General features: G+C 40.4%; 1 protein-coding gene across 3 annotated transcripts; it reads left to right on the top strand.

Moving 5' to 3' along the window:
* Nucleotides 1-3,119: 3,119 nt before the first annotated feature.
* On the top strand, nucleotides 3,120-15,512 carry MRPL15 (mitochondrial ribosomal protein L15). Of its 3 annotated transcripts, XM_050892210.1 has the most exons (6): nucleotides 3,120-3,218; nucleotides 6,766-6,923; nucleotides 9,585-9,750; nucleotides 10,252-10,375; nucleotides 11,587-11,967; nucleotides 13,382-15,512. In XM_050892210.1, the coding sequence occupies exons 1-5, from the start codon at nucleotides 3,120-3,122 to the stop codon at nucleotides 11,922-11,924; spliced, it is 885 nt and encodes a 294-aa protein (XP_050748167.1). In that variant the 3' UTR covers nucleotides 11,925-11,967; nucleotides 13,382-15,512. The 3 variants fall into 3 exon arrangements, with proteins under 3 accessions (XP_050748167.1, XP_050748168.1, XP_050748166.1); XM_050892211.1 differs by lacking the exon at nucleotides 13,382-15,512 and having other exon boundaries at nucleotides 6,769-6,923; nucleotides 11,587-12,159; XM_050892209.1 differs by lacking the exon at nucleotides 13,382-15,512 and having other exon boundaries at nucleotides 11,587-12,159.
* The last annotated feature ends 2,056 nt before the right edge of the window (nucleotides 15,513-17,568 follow it).

The following is a 17,568-nucleotide window of genomic DNA, read 5'->3' as shown; positions in this document are numbered from 1 at the left end:
GCGGGCGGCAGCCGGGGGCGCTGCGGCAGCCGGGGGCGGGGGACCGGGCCTGGCGCCCACCGCCCCCCAACCCGCCCGCGCACCGGGGCGCGCCACCGCCCCCCCCCCCCCCCCCGAGGCTATTCCCGGACCCGATTGGCTGCCGCCGGGGTGGCGGGACAGGTGGCCCCCGGGGTAGCGAGCCTGCCGGTGAGCGGGCGCCCCTGAGGTAGAAGATTAACGTGGCCTCCGCGGAGCCGGCGCAGCGACCCTTGATTCCCGCTTCGGCCTCGTACGTGCCTTCCCGGGCCGGCCTGCTGCCTGTGAGAGGCGCCGGCGGCGTGAAGGGCGGCCTGGGCCGGCGTGTCGGCGCTGCAGACCTCTAGGGTGATGATACCGGCCCGCTAGGGAAACCCCTCAGGGGAAGTCCGGCTGAAGCCTGGTGTATTGAGAAGCGACAAGTCTGCATACACTGGTTCAAAGGCAGGCTCTGCAAAGCTGCTTCTGTCTTTGGGTTTCCAGTGGTTTCAAAGAGTTTTAACTGTCTTTTACCTTTAAAACTACCTTTCACATAGCCAGATATATATGCCAGATTATATTGCACTTTTATTGTATAATTTGTACGTATCTGTGGTTTGAGTGTTTCCTGTAAAAATCATTTTTATGCTGTATTACAAGGCTTAGGGAAAAAGGGAAATTACAGTATTCTTAAATAGGTAAATATAAAATAGTAAGTCATGGGAAACAGGAAAACCAGCACAAATACAGCAAACAGCATTGTCAGACAGAACTCATTTGTCCTCATCAGATCAGATGCCTTCATCACCAAATTAAATCTCTTGGCTTACAGCCAAAGAGTCAGTGATTCTTATTCATCTTGAAATGTGTTAGGCTATTCAGGCACTCTGTATTGAAATCACTGGATCATTCCAGTCCATTCTGAATACTTAGACCAACTCTGAATAAGTATGGCAAACACATTTCTATCAAAATGAAATGCTTTGTTCCTTGTCTTCTATTCCAAACATCTTTGTCAGATATTTCCTCCCAGAAAGTCAATCTACTCATTGTATTTGCTGGGTGGTATCTGGCTAACATGGAGGCTTTTTTGGCAGCTCAAATAGCAGCTGAATGCGCACTATACTTCTTTCACATCCTTCCCACTGGCGTGTTCCATACCAGGCAGGGACGTTTTTTCACAAAGCTTTTGCTCAACAACGTTAATATTTTTATCAGAATGGCTGCATCAAATATATTGGAGAAGCTTTTGTGCCAACTGTGTAACATTAAACACGCGGCCTTTTTTGCCATGATTGTTAGGCTGCTTTGATACATAGTATTTATGCCAGGGGATCCCTGTTATTGCTAAAATTGGGTTATTTTCACCAGTACCTTTTGTGTTTTGATTTCTCTCTAGTGTGTGTTCTTGCCTCACATACTGTACCTGATTCAAAACTGTTAAGAAAACACATGGGACATGAACAAAGTTTTGTCTTCCCTCTCTACCATGCTATTTACCACGTAAATGTCACTTCTATGAGGTGGCCTGCTGATGAACCTCCAGCCTAGGAGATCAGCAGTCTGCTCATAATTAGACCAAGCTTTTAATCTTCTAGTCAGTATAGCTGGAATGATCTTACCTGAATTCCCAGTTGCTGCTAGCATGGCTCAGGGTCACTGGAGAAACGCGAGCTCTGCTCGGGTTGGGCACAGGCAAGTCACACAGTAGCAGGATGGCCTGTGCGGGCATGGGGCAGCCTGCCGGTTACAGACAAATATTCGAGGAACTGAGCTTCTGAAATCCCGAAGGAATTGCTGAAAACATCTGAATTATGAACGTTTCAAAGACTTGTAAGTTGGCTGTCTCTTTGCAGTGAGATATCTATCATGAGTGATACTTTTCTACCTAATTTCAAGGTTCTGCTTGAAGTAGTGAGAGCTTTACAAGGCAAAGCATGCTCTGAACTATGTATTTTTCCCTATGCTAGTGGCTGAAATGGACTTATCTAAGATGGTTGTCCATAACAGCATTTCATGCGTACTGTTACATTGTAATTTTTATTGATTTTTTTGAAGGGGGTAAGAAGCTATACAGATTTCATACTGAAACTCACAAATTTCTGCAACGTGATTTCCATTTCACCTCTATTTACTCTCAGAACGGGCAGCGCTGTTGCGTGACCTTTTCTCCGAGATGCAATCTGAAGCAGGCATCCAACATGGAAGAAGGTTTTGGTCAAGCAGAAGTTTCGGGACTGAAAGCAGGATATTACACTGAGGATTACCGGGTGACTTTCACAACGGGAACCGGCCTTTCTGCTCTGCAGCTTGTCAGCGGCAGCTTCCCTAATTCAGTTCTTCACTCCGGTAAGCCTACACCCTGCACCCCCTGCGCCAGGGAGTCACTAACTTCCCGCCAGACCAACGTACCGATTGAAACTGCTGTACGATTTTCCAGCAGGTCCACTTTTTAGATTAAAATAATAAAAGTGATCAAGTACTGCAGCAGTACAAGGGAAGTCTCTAATGAGAATGCACGTTTCCAGTACGTATCCACCTTCGAACTTTCTGGATTGACGCAGGGCGCAGCACTTTTAGTAGATCGATGTTCTGTGCGCCGTCAGTCAGTCGTTTTTAGATGCAGCCGGATGGCTTTAGAGGCTTGGCTTTAAAATACCTGCCCGAGATCTGTGTGAATAATAGAAAAGTAGATACTGGAAAACGAAATGCAGTTTGGGACCTATGCCTAATCCATTGGTATTCTTGGCAAAGACACGATTAAAAGAACGGAACCCTGTTAACGTTTAACTCCCCGCAGCTTCCCCGTTCTCCCGGCACGGCGTGTACGTGGCAGCCAGCCGGCCGAGACGCGAGAAGACGGCCCGGCTCCATCCCGCTCAGCCGCCGGCCTCGAGGGCGCTTCAGCCGGAGGCGGCACGGCGGCTCCGCTCTCCTCGGCTGCTCCCCGCTCCGCGCTTCGGGCGCCTGTGAATCACCGGGCGGCGCTCACCGCCCCTGCCCCACCGGCCGGCGAGGCTGCGCGACACTGTTGGGAAGGCGCGGGAGGTGTGGTTTACGGTTCTGCCGTAAAGCAGCTCGGGTGGGCGTGCGTTTCTCCCGCCCTTGGGAGGTGAGCGGACATGAGCGGGAATGGCGGGACCAAGGCCCTGGAGCTGCTGCGGTCGCTCCCCAGGGTCAGTCTGGCCAACCTAAGGCCCAGTCCAGGCTCCAAAAAGCGGGTGAGTGCCTGCAGCTTGTTGGGTGGGTTGAGGGCATGCTTTCCCTCCGGCGGCAGGACTCTGCCTCGGTAGCGGGCACGCCCGGCCCTGGTGGTGGTTGCCTCGAAGGCTGTCAAAAGGCCTCTGGGGAGGCTGTGGCAGGCACAGGAGAGTAGCCTGGCCAAAACAGGCGCGGGAAGGCTGAGGAGTGGGTGGTAGCGTTGTGTGTGTTGGCCCTGGTTCTTGTCCTTTGTATGTCTTGTAGCCAGTGTGTGTGGCCATCCCCACAGAGAACTGGCTGATGAGTGGCCCTAGCTAAACCTCAGGGCCATCGTTGGGGGGTGGGGGGAAACAGTAAAAAAGTATGGAATACCAAATGTTTATGGGATGGGATAATAGATTTGAAAAGGGAAGTTTAAAAGGCTTAAAAAGAAAAGGAATGTGATGCCAGCCCGCGATTCTTGTTACTATTGCTTTCTCAAAAACAAAACTAAATGTTCTTTTCCCTGTCTCCTTGTAAAGTGATAGAGGAGTAAAGAAAAGAAACTAGGAAGAAACCCACCTGGTTTGGGGGAAATATCAGTGAACAGGGGGATGAGGTTCAAGGGCTAAAGTCATAGGAATAGAGAACTGACAGGGAGCACCAAGCAGCACTTGCCTGTCAGTGCTTAAGGCTCCCTAGAGATGCCTGCAGAGCTGGTAAGTGCTGCGTAGTTGTAACCCTGTAAACCTGTGACAAGAGAATGGAAATTATTCCCCCCTGCAGCTGTTCGGGTTCCCCTGTAAAGTTACTTCACTTGGAGCTGCAAACATCCAGCTTGGCCAAGGTCAAGTGGAGCTGGAAGAAGCAGCCCTGTACAGGACTGGAGTGGTGATTCTTAAGTTTTTTTCAAACTAATCCAGGCTCCAAAATGGTATTTTCAGGCTTAGCATCCAGAAGTTGTGAGATAGTCTGAACTTGAGCTTTACTAGAACTGATGCTTTCCTGACAGTGTTTGGTCTCAGGACTTTTTGGTTTTCAAGGTAGCTGTTGGATTTAGGAAAACACTTTTTTTTTTTTTTATCTTGAAAGTAGAGATTTTTGTATGCTTCCTGGGTCTTTAGCAAGTAACTTGCAACTCTGTCTAGGAAATGAGCGTTTTTTCCCCCTGTTACTACGAACTGTTTGCCTTCAGTTAGAGTTTGTACAAGTGACCTCAGCTCTGTTTCTCTGGTATTTTTATTATGGTGTCTGACAACCTTACTCTGTGATTAATGAAGTTCTCAAATAAGCAGATTTAAGAGCATTTGAATTCACAAACATAAGTTTCAGCAAAAAAAAAAAAGTTTTGATTGGCTCCTCTGACAATCTAAAATCTGGTCAATGTACTGATTACATTCCATTTGTGACCAGATACTGTTAGTGTACTTTTGTTAACTAAAGTCACCGTGTAATCTGGTGTGTGTATGGGCAACTGCCAGAAAGGGTGGGTGGGCCAGCTGTGCCCTCCCTCTGCCTCCAGGTGCTCACACCCGCTGTGTATTTCGTACTGCTGCTAGAGGTTGTGTGGTGAGCCAGAGCAGGGAACTAAACCAGCTGAAAACTAGTTAGACAAAAATCAGTTTTCATCTAGTCTAATTCCCTGACCTGTCCAACGCAGAGCCACACAACTGCTTGTGTCAGCACAAGAGGCGCTGTGAGTAAAGAAGCATAGCGTGTGAGCTGGGGACAAGTCAGCTTCCTTTGGTGGCAGAGATGGTCTAGTCTAGCATAAAACCGCACTTGAACTCTATACTATTTAGTATTAATACAGGTAAGCTGTGTGTCTTAGGTCAGATGATGTTTCAAATACATTAATGCATTTTTTCTGATGTATGTCTGTACTGACTTTTCTACTAATATTTCAGTGCACATTAAGTGCTCCGTAACGTTGGAAGAATTACAGACACAATAAACAGCACAAAACATCAAATTCTGTGTCTTTGTGGTGTTAGGCTAATAATCAAGTACCATGATGTAGTGAGCAGTTTTCAGACCTGAGTTTTACTCAATATTGTGTGCCGCAGTCTAACTGCGTAGAGTGATTTGTAGGATTAGGGGTGCTTGAAGTTTGGTGCTCTGAGTGTTGAATACAAAATTGAGAAATTGAAGAGACTTACTGTAGTCTCTTAATAATGAATTATTTACATTATTATTATTGATCCAACAGTGACTATGCTGTGACTTAACCAAAGTTAGCTTATAAGCAGTACAAATACTGTTCAGAATGTGTTGCTTTACATGTCTCCCAGCCTGACTGATTCACATTGAGGAACACAATGGAAAATAGCAAATGTGTGAATTGTGTTGTGCAGGTATGAGACTGGTTAGCAACATGACATTGCTCCTTCCACATGTGTTCACACTCCAGTGAATGTTAGCTTAAATGGGAAAAACTTTGTAAGATCAAATGGATCCATCAAAGCGATGCACAGATGTGATCGTGCCTCTTGGAGCTGAACAGTGAACTCTACCGCATGCAGCATGGCAGCAAGGATTCTGAAGCTTGTGGCTCTGTCTTATCCCTGACAAAGCGTGAAGAAATCAAAGCGAGCCTTAGTGCTGTAAATTCTTCAGTATATGAATTAAATGAAGTCACCTTACATGAATTAAATGAAGTCACCTTACACAGAAAACTTTATTAGTTAGGTCAGAGTGCGCTGGCACCAGTTCATTTAGTAGCAGTTGCTCCCAGCTGCTCATTTCCACCCTTGCTTACTGCCTGTTTTGTAATCCTATAGATAGTTGCATACCCATGAATTGTACTGAATGGTGCAACTGACATAGATTTTGCTTTAAAAAAAAAAAAAGGTTTACCTTTGCTTATCTCTTTGATCCCATTCACCATTTAGCTGCGCAAGTGCTTCTGCTGGCACAAATAGGAGGTGAGCACAAGAAGATTGCTGGACTGCTACTTATGGCTGCAATACTACTTTAAAGTGCTCAGGAAACTAATAGCTTAGTATCACAGTCTTAATTTAAAAAATAATAAAGGTTTAAAATACAATCTTCTCTTTTGATTTGTAGTCAGTAGAAATTGCAACAGTTGCAGACTCTTTAGAAAGTCTGAGTCCGTGAAAAGAATTATATGTGTGCATGGCATATATAGTCTGTTCCCCTGCCCCTTGAAGTAGAATTGATTTTTTTTTTCTTTTTTTTTAATTTCTTTTTTCATTGTCAGTGTTCGGAAGCTTCTGAGCACTGAGCAACTTTCTCATGAAATAGGAGGAAATATCAATAATTAGTTCAGGAAAATTCTCTAACTTGGAAAGTTCAGGGTATAAGAGGTAGGATTAAATACTGGTATTCCTTTTATCGCAATATGTGTTCATGTAAACTTCCAGACTATTTGTGGTGCCTGCCTAGAGGTGTGCTCTGCAAAAATCACGTTGACTGCTTTTCTGACTATTTTTCCCCTTAGAAAAGAGCTATCTCTTAATTTTTCCTCAAGAATCAGCATTTTTCTCAGTTGTTTGTATCTCTGAAATCTTATGTTTTGTAGATACTTATCTCCAAAGTAGTTGACTAAACATATTGATTGTTTTCAAGGAGAGAAGACATGGCCGTGGAAGATATGGAGGTAGGAAGTGTGGTCGAGGTCACAAAGGAGAAAGACAAAGAGGAAATCGCCCCCGATTAGGCTTTGAGGGTGGTCAAACTCCATTTTACTTGGCCATACCAAAATATGGGTTTAATGAGGGACATAGGTAAGTTTCTTCACGTTTACTCAGAAAGTAATCATTGTCTGCTTTTCTTGATCTTTCTCCTGAAGCCAGAATCTAATATGCCAAAACAGGCCTAAGTGAAAATGAGATATTCCTCTCAGATTGTTAGCTTCCTTACCAACAGAATCTCCCATTTCTTGTGAGATAATTTTTTTAACGAATTCACTTATTTTCTGTTGTTTACAGCGCTGCTTATTTACCCTTTTCTTTGCATAATCCCTCATATGTAGCAGGCTACCCTTCCTCCTACAGCTGAGTGCGTTTCTCCTCTGAGACCACTCCTCCATACATGCTTGTTTCTCTCTGCCTGTCTGCACAGCAGATAACCTGTTGAACTGACTGGTAACAGTCCTGTTGACACAAGTGAGGATGTTAGGCATGGCAGCGTAATCCAAAGCCTTGCTTTGTTATTTCTCTTCGCTTTATTCACCTGAAGCTCTGATCTGCTGCTAGCCAAACAATTCTGCTTCTCTTTGTGACTCTACTTTTTTAGCCCTGCAACACTGCAGTCTTTGTCTGTACTCCATTTATTCTACCTAGGATCTTAACAAGCTCTTTAATATCAAATCTGCTGGATGAGGCCATTAAGTCATCTTTCGCCATTGTTCTCCTCAGGCATTCTGCCTTGTTTGACACTTCTGTCCTCTTTTCACATTTTGCTTGTTTGTGCCATGTCCATCTTCCAGCTTTTTAATATTTAAAATTACTCTTCTAACATGTCTTTTCTCCAGTCACTGTTCTGAGCTGGAGAGCTGTATGCCAGTGTTTTATTCGTTTCCTTCACTTATATTGACAATTACAAAATTTTGATTTTTAAATTTGGTTTTGTTGTTTAAAGCTGGTTTTGTTTCCTAAGATAGCATGTGTGTTACCTTGGTCACTAACCATTTTGTTGCTTTTAGGTATAGTCATGAAAACTTCTGTACCCATACAATGCTCTATAGGCAGTAGTAACAAAAACATGCCACACCTAGTAGACAGTTCAAGAATGAAAAGACTAATGTATATTTGTTTGTGAATTGTTAAACTTGCAGTTTGATTTCATGTTTTATTTGCTGATACAACTTTGTCAAAAAGCTGTGCATTTTTATGTTTCCATTCTTTATGCATGCAGTATAACTTACAGACCTGTCCTTGTTATTAAAGGTTTTCTCTGTGAGTCTTACTAGTTTTGAGGTGTGATTCAAACTCTGTTTCCAAGTACTGTCATTTCCTCCTGTTTGCTTAAGTTATTATAAGAGTAAATGAGAAGCACTTTCGGTAGCTGAAGACAGAGTGTAGATCCACAGTGCTACAAAGGAAATGCTGCAGAATGCAAACACTGAGCTTATGTTAACAGTGGTCACAAGTTCGTGAATAACCAACAGCAAAAATCTAAGCTTCTGCAATGACAAGAAATGAATAGGGTCTTGCTGTTTTTAACCACATCTGACAGCATGTGGAAGCAAAAAAAGTACTCTGAAATTTTGCAAACAACATTGAAAAGAAATTACAATGTCAGGCTATTAAATGTTTTTCTAGTGAACATTGTAAGTGCACTTGAGAGACGCTGTCGTGGCAGGATGGGAGCGTGCTGAACAATGTCTCTGTTTTATCGTCACCTCACTCTTCTTTCTGTCTGCAGTGGTGTTCCTCCACTTCTCGAGCTTCTGCTCTGTAAGGAACAGACAAATTCTGTTGCTTGTCTTTCTTAGCTTGCCAATAACAGAGATAAACTGCTGCTTGTTTTTTCTGCTACAACGCACAAATTTCCAATAGCAGTGGTGAAACTGATCGCATGAGATTTTTGAGCATCAGCATAAATGGTATGCAGTAGGCATAGACACTGGGATTGGGAAAACTGTTCTAAGGATTGGTTTGTATAGTAAAGTTAGAACTTCATAAAACACAAAAACAGATTCTGCTGAAGCTGATGGCTATTGACAAAATATTCCAACTTCCTTTGAGGATATGGGTTAATGCATATTTTCTCAATATTTCCCTTCCTCGCTGGTATTTTGAGGAAGATTCCATTCAGTACTTGTGAGATGTCAGGTACAGTGGTAATGGACTAAAAAATCTTGTTGGATAGAAGCAAGCTATGCAGGAGCATGTACGGGGTTTGGCTGATAGTCTTGGACTAAATTTTTATGGAGGAGAGGGTATATTTGGGTTTGACTGTGTATTTTTTTTGTTGGATTTTGTGAACGTATCAGTGAAGCTACCAAGCTGGATTCACTTTGAAGATGGTAGTTATTTAGAATCTTGTTGGCTTACCAAGAAATGCTGACACTTTAATTTCTTTATCTTTCTTGCTTCCTTAAACCAGTCAGCAGGTAGAGAAGTATTCTGGAGTAAACTGAGCTCAGCAACAGCAAAATTATTAATGTCATATTGGAGATGGGGGGGTGTGAGCAAACCTGAAGGCATAATGGAGTCTTGGGCTGTAACTAGGGCTTGTATTTGCATTAAATTAAACTTAAAATTTTGGCGTATGGATGGATGTGTTTTAAACATTTACTTGGTCATTTTAGGAGTAGGTAGAAAATAGAATACAGTGTGGTGTATCTCAGTTGACCAGTTATTATTAAAGCTTCAATTTCGTAAATTTCTCATTGTTTTGTTTGTTGGATTTTTTGTTTTGTTTTGTTTTCCTCTCCCCAGCCTCAGACGTCAGTATCAACCTCTCAGTCTTCAGAGGCTGCAGTACCTGATTGATTTGGGTAGAGTTGACCCCACGCAACCAATTGACTTAACACAGCTCACTAATGCCAGAGGTGTGACAGTGCAACCTCTCAAAAGGGATTATGGCGTCCAGCTGGTGGAGGAGGTATGCATACAAGACACTTATTACTTCAGGCAGCATAAAGCCTTGGGTTTTCAGTTTTTCCATACCAGGCTGTCAGATTGTCCTTCCCATGTTTTGGAAGCATCTTTGCTTTTCTGAACTAGTTTGCTGTGGAATTTCTGTGATAGTAAATCCACTAGAGGGCACTGTGTGTTAGCAAAAAAACCCAGGATGGTGTTTTAAGACCTGAGAGACTACAAAAATGATGGTTAAGGAGCACATAACAAGAGGTCGAACAAGCATTTTACAGCAGAAGACTAGAACGTACTGAAAGAAATGTATGAATATTTTGGAAAGGCAAAGGTTTTTTTTTCATTCAACCCAGATGACTGAGAGCAATTTGGTTACCCGTCTTGGTGCAGAGAACAGACAAATCGTAATATTTTGCAGGATTTAATGTTTCTTTCAACTTTGCAGAGAAGAATAAATGTATGTCCTAAAATACTCATTTATTGTTACTCTAATATGTGTTGAAATTTACAGGGTGCTGATATTTTTTCAGCAAAAGTAAATATTGAAGTGCAGAGGGCATCTGAATTGGCAATTGCAACCATAGAAAAAAATGGAGGTGTTGTTACAACATCGTTCTACGATCCAAGGAGTTTGGGTAAGAATTTATTTTCGTTTCTGCCTTTTTTTTTTTTTTTCTTTTCAAATGCGCAAAGATTAAATGATCCAAATCAAAGTTTCAAACATAGTTCTTACTGGAAAATCATCCACTACTTCTATTCTAAAAGCTTCAACAACAGTGTTACACAAATGTTGAACTGTAGTGCATCCTCAGTTTTGCTTTTTTTAACCGCTCACCTGTTTAGCCCTACCAGTGTTAGTAGTCATTTACCAGTTAGCCAGTTAAAGAAATCCAAGTAGCTTTGTAAATAGAGGAACTAATAAAAGATTGTTTCTTTGAATTTTTGTCGTCTTTCTCACATGTTTAATAACACTAAGAAAAATCAGGAAAAAATTAGTTTTAAAAAACACTGTGGATGTTTATATTTTTAATTTAAAATACTTTTCCAGTTAAAGTGAGGAAATAACTAAGTTACAGAAGCTCAGAATCATTCCAGTCAAAATGGCTATTGTTTTCAGAACACTTTCACTGAAGAATGAGGCTTTGCTTTGCTTGAGGCTGCATCCTGCCTAATATTCATTCATGCAGGTTTTTATTGACAATAATGGAGCTTTCATGTGTGAATGAGACTGAGAACAAGAGGAATAGACTTTTTTAGTGTGCAAAATATGTTACCCTGGAGTGATACAAGCTCTCTTTTTCCAGTCCAGAAAATAATCAAAATACTAAGGTTAAAAGGATCTGGAATGTAATTTGTCAAATTCAGCAAAACTTGAGGAGAAGTGGATAGTCTCACAAATGACTAAATAGGTGCATATGCCATTGATTTGTTATTTAAAATGCTTATAGAAACACTAAATTTGACATTTGTTGGTACACTGTGTGAATAGCCATGCATATGCATTGCTTCTAACCTGGAAGTCAGGCCTTTAAATAAATGGCAGCATCTGGCTTAGTTATTGTGTCTTTCCAAAGAAGGCATTCTAAATGTATTAGAAATAATGATTCATCCAGATTGTCACTATAAATAACAGTTAAAACAGAGTTGTTTGGTTAAGTGAAACTTGTAAAGCACTATCTCATTCTGAACAAGAATATTCTTAAGATTTGATTCTTTGCTTGATACTTTTTAGTAAGAGTTTAATAATTTATTTAGCACAAAATACTAAATAAGAAGGTGTCATTTAATGTCTTTAAATATGTATTATGAAGCGTAGTATCTAATTTTCTCTCATGTTTGCCCACAGAAATTTTATGTAAGCCAGTAGTGTTTTTTCTGCGTGGCCAGCCTATTCCAAAGCGAATGCTTCCACCTGAAGATCTAGTCCGTTACTACACAGATGCCAGGAATCGTGGGTACCTGGCAGATCCATCTAAGGTTGCAGAAGCCAGGCTTGAACTTGCCAAGAAATACGGCTATGTCTTACCAGACATAACTAAGGATGAACTCTTCAAAATGTTAAGCACACGCAAGGATCCTAGACAGATATTTTTTGGTCTTGCTCCAGGGTGGATTGTAAACATGGCAGACAAGAAAATTCTAAAACCAACTGATGAGAGGCTGTTAAAATACTATAGCTCATGAATTCAGGACTGGAGACAACTGCAGGTGTACAGGAAACATCTGGGTATGAAATAATGGATACAAAGTGGTGTTTGTTTTTTTTAAGACTCCTGTTATACTAGACAAAACATAAATTTTTGTTTATGTAATCTTCTGGTGTAGCTCTCAACTTTTTTATTGTCATAATACAATGTATGAGAAGTCTTAACATTTGGAAATGGTGTAGAGAGTCTGACATAAAGTGTGTGTTCAGGCACTTTCTCTTGTGATGATTTGCAGTTATTTTTCAGACAAAATATTTCAATGTTGCATTTATTTCAGAGGATGATTCCAAAGAGTAACTTGACCTAATAATTAGTTTATATCCCCCCCCGCCGTTTAAAATCAGAAACATGGCTGTCCAAAACTAATATTAGTTTTACAATCATATTACATAACATTATACTTTATGTTTTAGAAAATGGTATCTTGAATACCTCTAAGAGGTAGACCATCTATTTTTGGATGGGGAAAACTAAAAACAACCAGAAATAACAAAGTACAGAAGAATTCATTAACCTCTTCAATTCCATAGCATTGTTTTGGATTTTGCCACTGTCATCAATAGCACTAGAGCTTGAGAGGTCTTGATTTTTGTCTTATTCCTTCAGATGGAATTGAGAAAGACAAGGTGTGCAGTTTAAAAGAACTTTCTATCTAAATTTAGGGGGAAAAAAAAAAGATAGCTGTCTTAAATTAATGGCTTTTATTATTCAAACAGCATTTAAAACTTGTCCAGACACAAATGTAATGTCGTTAATAAAAATGCATAGCGGAATCCAATCAGGATTCAGTTTTCAGCTTGATCACAGATTGCATATGTGACAGTAGACAATTAATTTAGATGTTGTGAAAAGTTATGAACAAATTACTTCTATGGGAAACAGTATTGTAATCACATCAACTTGATACAATCTTGAAAAATATTTTCCAACAAGTTTGTTTCATTAGTCTCTCCAGAATACTGTATTATTACTATGCAAGAGTATTCTAGGTTTCATACGGAATCTTAGGATTGGGCGTTTGGGATGATGAACCAAGCAGTAAATTGAAAGATGAGAGAGGAGACTAAGTTAATCTATCAGAACTTGCTCTGACTCCTCAGAAGTTAATGAGATGCTTCATAATCACATGAACTTTAACGGAAGCTGAATTTGGCTTTAAAATAGGGATAATTTGGTTATTAGGATGCAGGAAACGGTCCAGAAGACCAGAACACAAGAAGAAGTCTTGCTTTCCAATTTTCATGTGCCTCTGGAAACGCTACTTAGAGTTTCCTGTAGCTGCCAAACCATCCCGTCTCCTAGGGAAAGCCCTCTGAGTGCCAGAATCTCCTGTTTCTCCTGTACAACACCTGTATTTCACTGGTGTGCCTCAAGGCGGGAGGGGGGAGAGAAAAAAGGAAAAAAAAAATTAACAAATTCTTCTTTTTCTTTCAGAGAATAACAAGAAGCAAATGAATTTTTTTGTTGGTGTTTGTCAACCAGCCCAGATTTTTGCTTCACTCGACAAACTGCCTTGTCAATTAATATAAGCATCTGTAATCACAAAACAAAATAAACCAAGTCTTCTATTCTCATGCTGATAAAGAATCTGAAATCAGGAGATTAAGAATGGAAAGTCACTAATTTTTGACAACTTACTCTTCAGCTTCTATTGTTTGTTGTTAATGTGTGTTAGATGCTATCAGTAATGGTCATTCTCCTGACTTGTGGTTTGAGTATAGGTGAAACATAGCAAAACAACACCGATATAAAATTGGATTGTGAATAGCAGGAATTTGGTCTTAATGGCGTTAACATTCATATTTTATAAGGTATACAACACTTTTGGCACATTAAGAATAATACCATGTGCCAGAAAAAGTATGGCTAGTGTTAACTTGAATGTGAAGTAAATAACTTTCTCACTTTAGATGTATCCTGTTCTGCATCCTGATGATTGTTGGTTTGGAACCTTAAATGACAAGCAATACTTTTTTTTTTTTAACTTTTTTTTTCTTTTTGTTATTACAATACTACTGCCTCCATTTGGGAAGGAGTTGGAGTGGGGGAAGAGTATTTATTGCCTTCCCTTATTTGTGCCATAATGTTTCTGTTTTTATGAATCAATTCACAATTGTATTTTGTGGAGGTGGTGGTACTCAACAGGAAAGCTACTTAACTGGAAGCAAAGAAGGAAGTTAGTCATATTAGTGAAGACCAGAAGACAAAAGTGTTTACGTATCATTGTGTATTTTTGGGAGGAGAAGAGGGGGGAAGGCAACTTTGTTTCCACTCCTGCTCTTTGTATTAAAATGAACAAATTGCTTTCAGCAATTTTTTTTTCCTAAATCAACTTCTTTGATATACACACGCGTACACGCGTGCACGCGCTGCTTTCTGTAGGTTTCTAAATGGTTTTCAGGTGAAAGGGTAACTTGGATAAAATGATAACAGTGAAAGAAAGAATGAAAACAGGAAACAGATGTCTGGTGACGTTGAGGGATTGGATAGCACTTATTCAGTGAACAACGTCTTAGTCACAAGGCAGCTGTATCCTGGCTCTGATACTACAACGCTACAAATACCTTGGAGCCAAAACAGCCACGTTCCACAAAATCCGGTCATTCTACTTTATAAAGGTGATCTTTTATCATCTTATAATTGGAGAGGGCAAAAAGGGCTGTATGTTGCTTTATTTAAAATATGCAGTGCTTGTCTTTTTTTCCTCTCTTCTGTTTACAGTAGCTAGTATTTTATAGTGGTTGTTCTGATTTTTATTTACTAGTGAAAAAAGTGACAAGGCTATAGAGGATTTCCTGTTCATTTTATCTCGTCAGGAACACAAGTCTCCTGGCAACCGAATACAGAATTATCAACAGCACAAGTTATTGACAAGGTTTCTAATAAATCCATAATAAACAGCCTCCCAATGGACTGTTGTTTATATGAGGGTCAGGCCCACTGATGCAAGACTCTAAGCCAGCACTGGCATCTAAGGCCATTCTCTTCACTTAGGAAGATGTACCATGTTTTCATGCTCATAAGATAAATGATTGCCTTGGATATCCTGTTTTGATAGGGGGTTTTCATATGCAACAATGTATTACACAGCAAGAAGCATCCAATCTGCTGTAACCGGAAAAACATTATCAGGTAGCTGAGGAAAAGAAATGTTATTTGTACCATAAAATACTGAAAGCCATGTCAATTTTTGTCAACATCATCATACTTTTGAATGGTTCCTTGATAAAACTGGTTACATGTATGAGACTGAAATCAAAATGAAGGCCTCTGAACAAGTACGTACCTTGTTACATCATCCATTGATAATTAGAAATCATCTGTTTCTTATGAGAGAGACTCTACTAGCAGCAGCCAGTCAATAATACACTTGCAGGTGGCTGACCGCAGACTTGAAATGAAGCAAGTTAAAATGTATGCATTTTCCCTTTTACTTACCTGTACGACAAAGACATGCTGGCTTTCAATTCATTATGCTTCATGTTATAGTATTTGTGTTTAACAACCAAAAGTTGACTGTACCATTCACTGATTTCCAAAAAGGAATAAATGAATAAATCAGTGGCCTTGGTCTGAATCTTTGATGGCAGTGTGCCAACAGTGTTTTGACATACAAGCATAATTGATGTTAGTGCTCCAGGAAGTCGTATAAAAGTGATCAATTACGAAGATAGCTTCCCATTGCTATTTTATTATTTTCTATTTCATTGCTAAAATTTAAAATGCTAATGCAAAGCTAATTTTGCACTGTTGAACACTCACAAGTTCTGTAAAAATTTGTCTCTAATTTGAGATTGCTGCACAAGTTCTGTATTTTAAATGTTTAGGTGTTATATTTACATATAACTAAAATAAGAAAGATGCTGCGTCTGTCCAAAATGGCCAGTTAAACATTCCATGTGCAGATTGATTTCTTAAAATTTCCTGATCAGTGATCAGAAGGGAATAGTTTTACATAATGCATGGTCTGTACTTCAGTTTATTGTTATGGTTTAGTCTATGAAAAGATGTAGTTAGAAGTCCAGGTGTGACAGAATTCTTACCCATTAGGGGAAAATCACAAACTTTTTAAGCTCCTTCATCTCCTAGCCCAGGTGGCCTGTCTTGGTCTTTTGTAGCAGAAATATATGGCATTGTCTAAAGAATTACTGGTTTCTTAGTGGAAGCAAACTATCCTCAGATCTATTCTGTCTCCTTTGGTTAATATTCCCTCTGTTGCATCTGCATCTTCCCGAGGTCTCTTCTCACTTCTCCTGTTGTAGTGGTGGGAACTACGGGGCTCAATCATTCTCACAGTGTCATCCTGTCTGGCCCACTCTGGGTTTGAAAATCTGGTTGTTTTATGTGCTTCTGGAGCAGGAAAAGTGTTGATCATTCCTGCATCTGTTTATATGAGGGGGTTTTTCGTGGCTTGAGTTTCCTGGACTGGTGTTGCTTTTGTTGTTAAAAATGTCAACAGCAATGTTGTTTACTTGTTAACCTTGTAGATTCCAAGACACATGCTGACCGGGTTGGAGGGCCCTTTGAGCAACGGATTCGGAGTTTATTCAGAGGCAAGGAGCACTCATAGAAAGGTGTCTGTGCACTTAACTCAGAATTACACACGGTAGATACAAGTCTGAATGGATAGGCAGTTTTGCCTTCAATGCATCAATGCCCAAATCAGTCTCTCCTTGCACTTTCGGAAACCCAGCTCCTGTAAGGTTCATTCTGTCTCCTGATAGGATTGTCCTGTCTGGTCTCTAATCTGTAAGTATGGGCAGGTTAGCCTGAAAGTCTGCATTTCTTGATGTTAACATTTTTATTGTTATTCCTTGGGCAGGTAATGACAGCTAGAGGTTTGTGTACATAGAGCAGTCTATGAAAAATAAGTTGATGTGTAAATTTACAGTAAACTAGTTCTCTGTGGATTTCTTTTTTGTGATGCTGGTGTGGTTTGCCTTGCTCCAAATGTGGAGTACCTTAAATTAAGAAAATAAATTCACTCTCAATATCTGACAAGGGAGATGCTTTCTTTACTTTGTTGAATATAGCTGTGGTTCAGAGCTTCAAAAGTTGGAATCCAAGTTCCCTATGAATTTAGTATAGTGAGGTATTGTCTTAATTTCAAAATTAATGCAAGTCTAAATTTACATTGCTCACATGTAGACAATTGTTCAAGCTCATTTCATAGTCGGTAGTAATCTGATTGATAGGAGTCAGTGGAACCTGGAGAATCACTATGTTTAGCCTGAAGCAGATGTCTCAGCAACTAAATTGCACTCTAGGCTCCACTGGCTGTGACAGTAGTTTTAACATATAGCACACTTGTATACACCCAAAACTTAAGTATCTGGAGCTGAATCCCACTCTGTGTTTTCAGTGACCCAAGATGCTTGAAGTTAATGCTTGGAAGTTCTCCTTAGGGATCCACGTATCACCAGTGTGGATTGCCTAGCTCACCGTTGGGAACTTCTGAAGCTTGATGTACTAGGTTGTATTTGTCTTTGAAAATAAGCGTGCTGATTTAATAAAAAACAAGTCAGAGGACATCTTGGTGCTACAAGAGGTGAAATGCTGGCAATCAGACAGTGTTATTTTACAACTCTTGGAGACAGCAGCTTTTCCAGGATACAGAAATG

Source organism: Gymnogyps californianus, chromosome 2 (genome assembly GCF_018139145.2).
Source record: "Gymnogyps californianus isolate 813 chromosome 2, ASM1813914v2, whole genome shotgun sequence".
Lineage (NCBI taxonomy): Eukaryota > Metazoa > Chordata > Aves > Accipitriformes > Cathartidae > Gymnogyps > Gymnogyps californianus.
The sequence above is the reverse complement of the archived record's forward strand: the minus strand, read 5'-3'. Positions and strand labels throughout refer to the sequence as shown.

Coding starts and splice junctions, on each gene's coding strand:
- MRPL15 (XM_050892210.1), top strand. CDS start 3,120: ATGAGCGGGAATGGCGGGACCAAGGCCCTGGAGCTGCTGCGGTCGCTC. Junction 6,924..9,584: donor GGGTTTAATGAGGGACATAG/GTAAGTTTCTTC, acceptor TCCTCTCCCCAG/CCTCAGACGTCAGTATCAAC. Junction 10,376..11,586: donor CTACGATCCAAGGAGTTTGG/GTAAGAATTTAT, acceptor GTTTGCCCACAG/AAATTTTATGTAAGCCAGTA.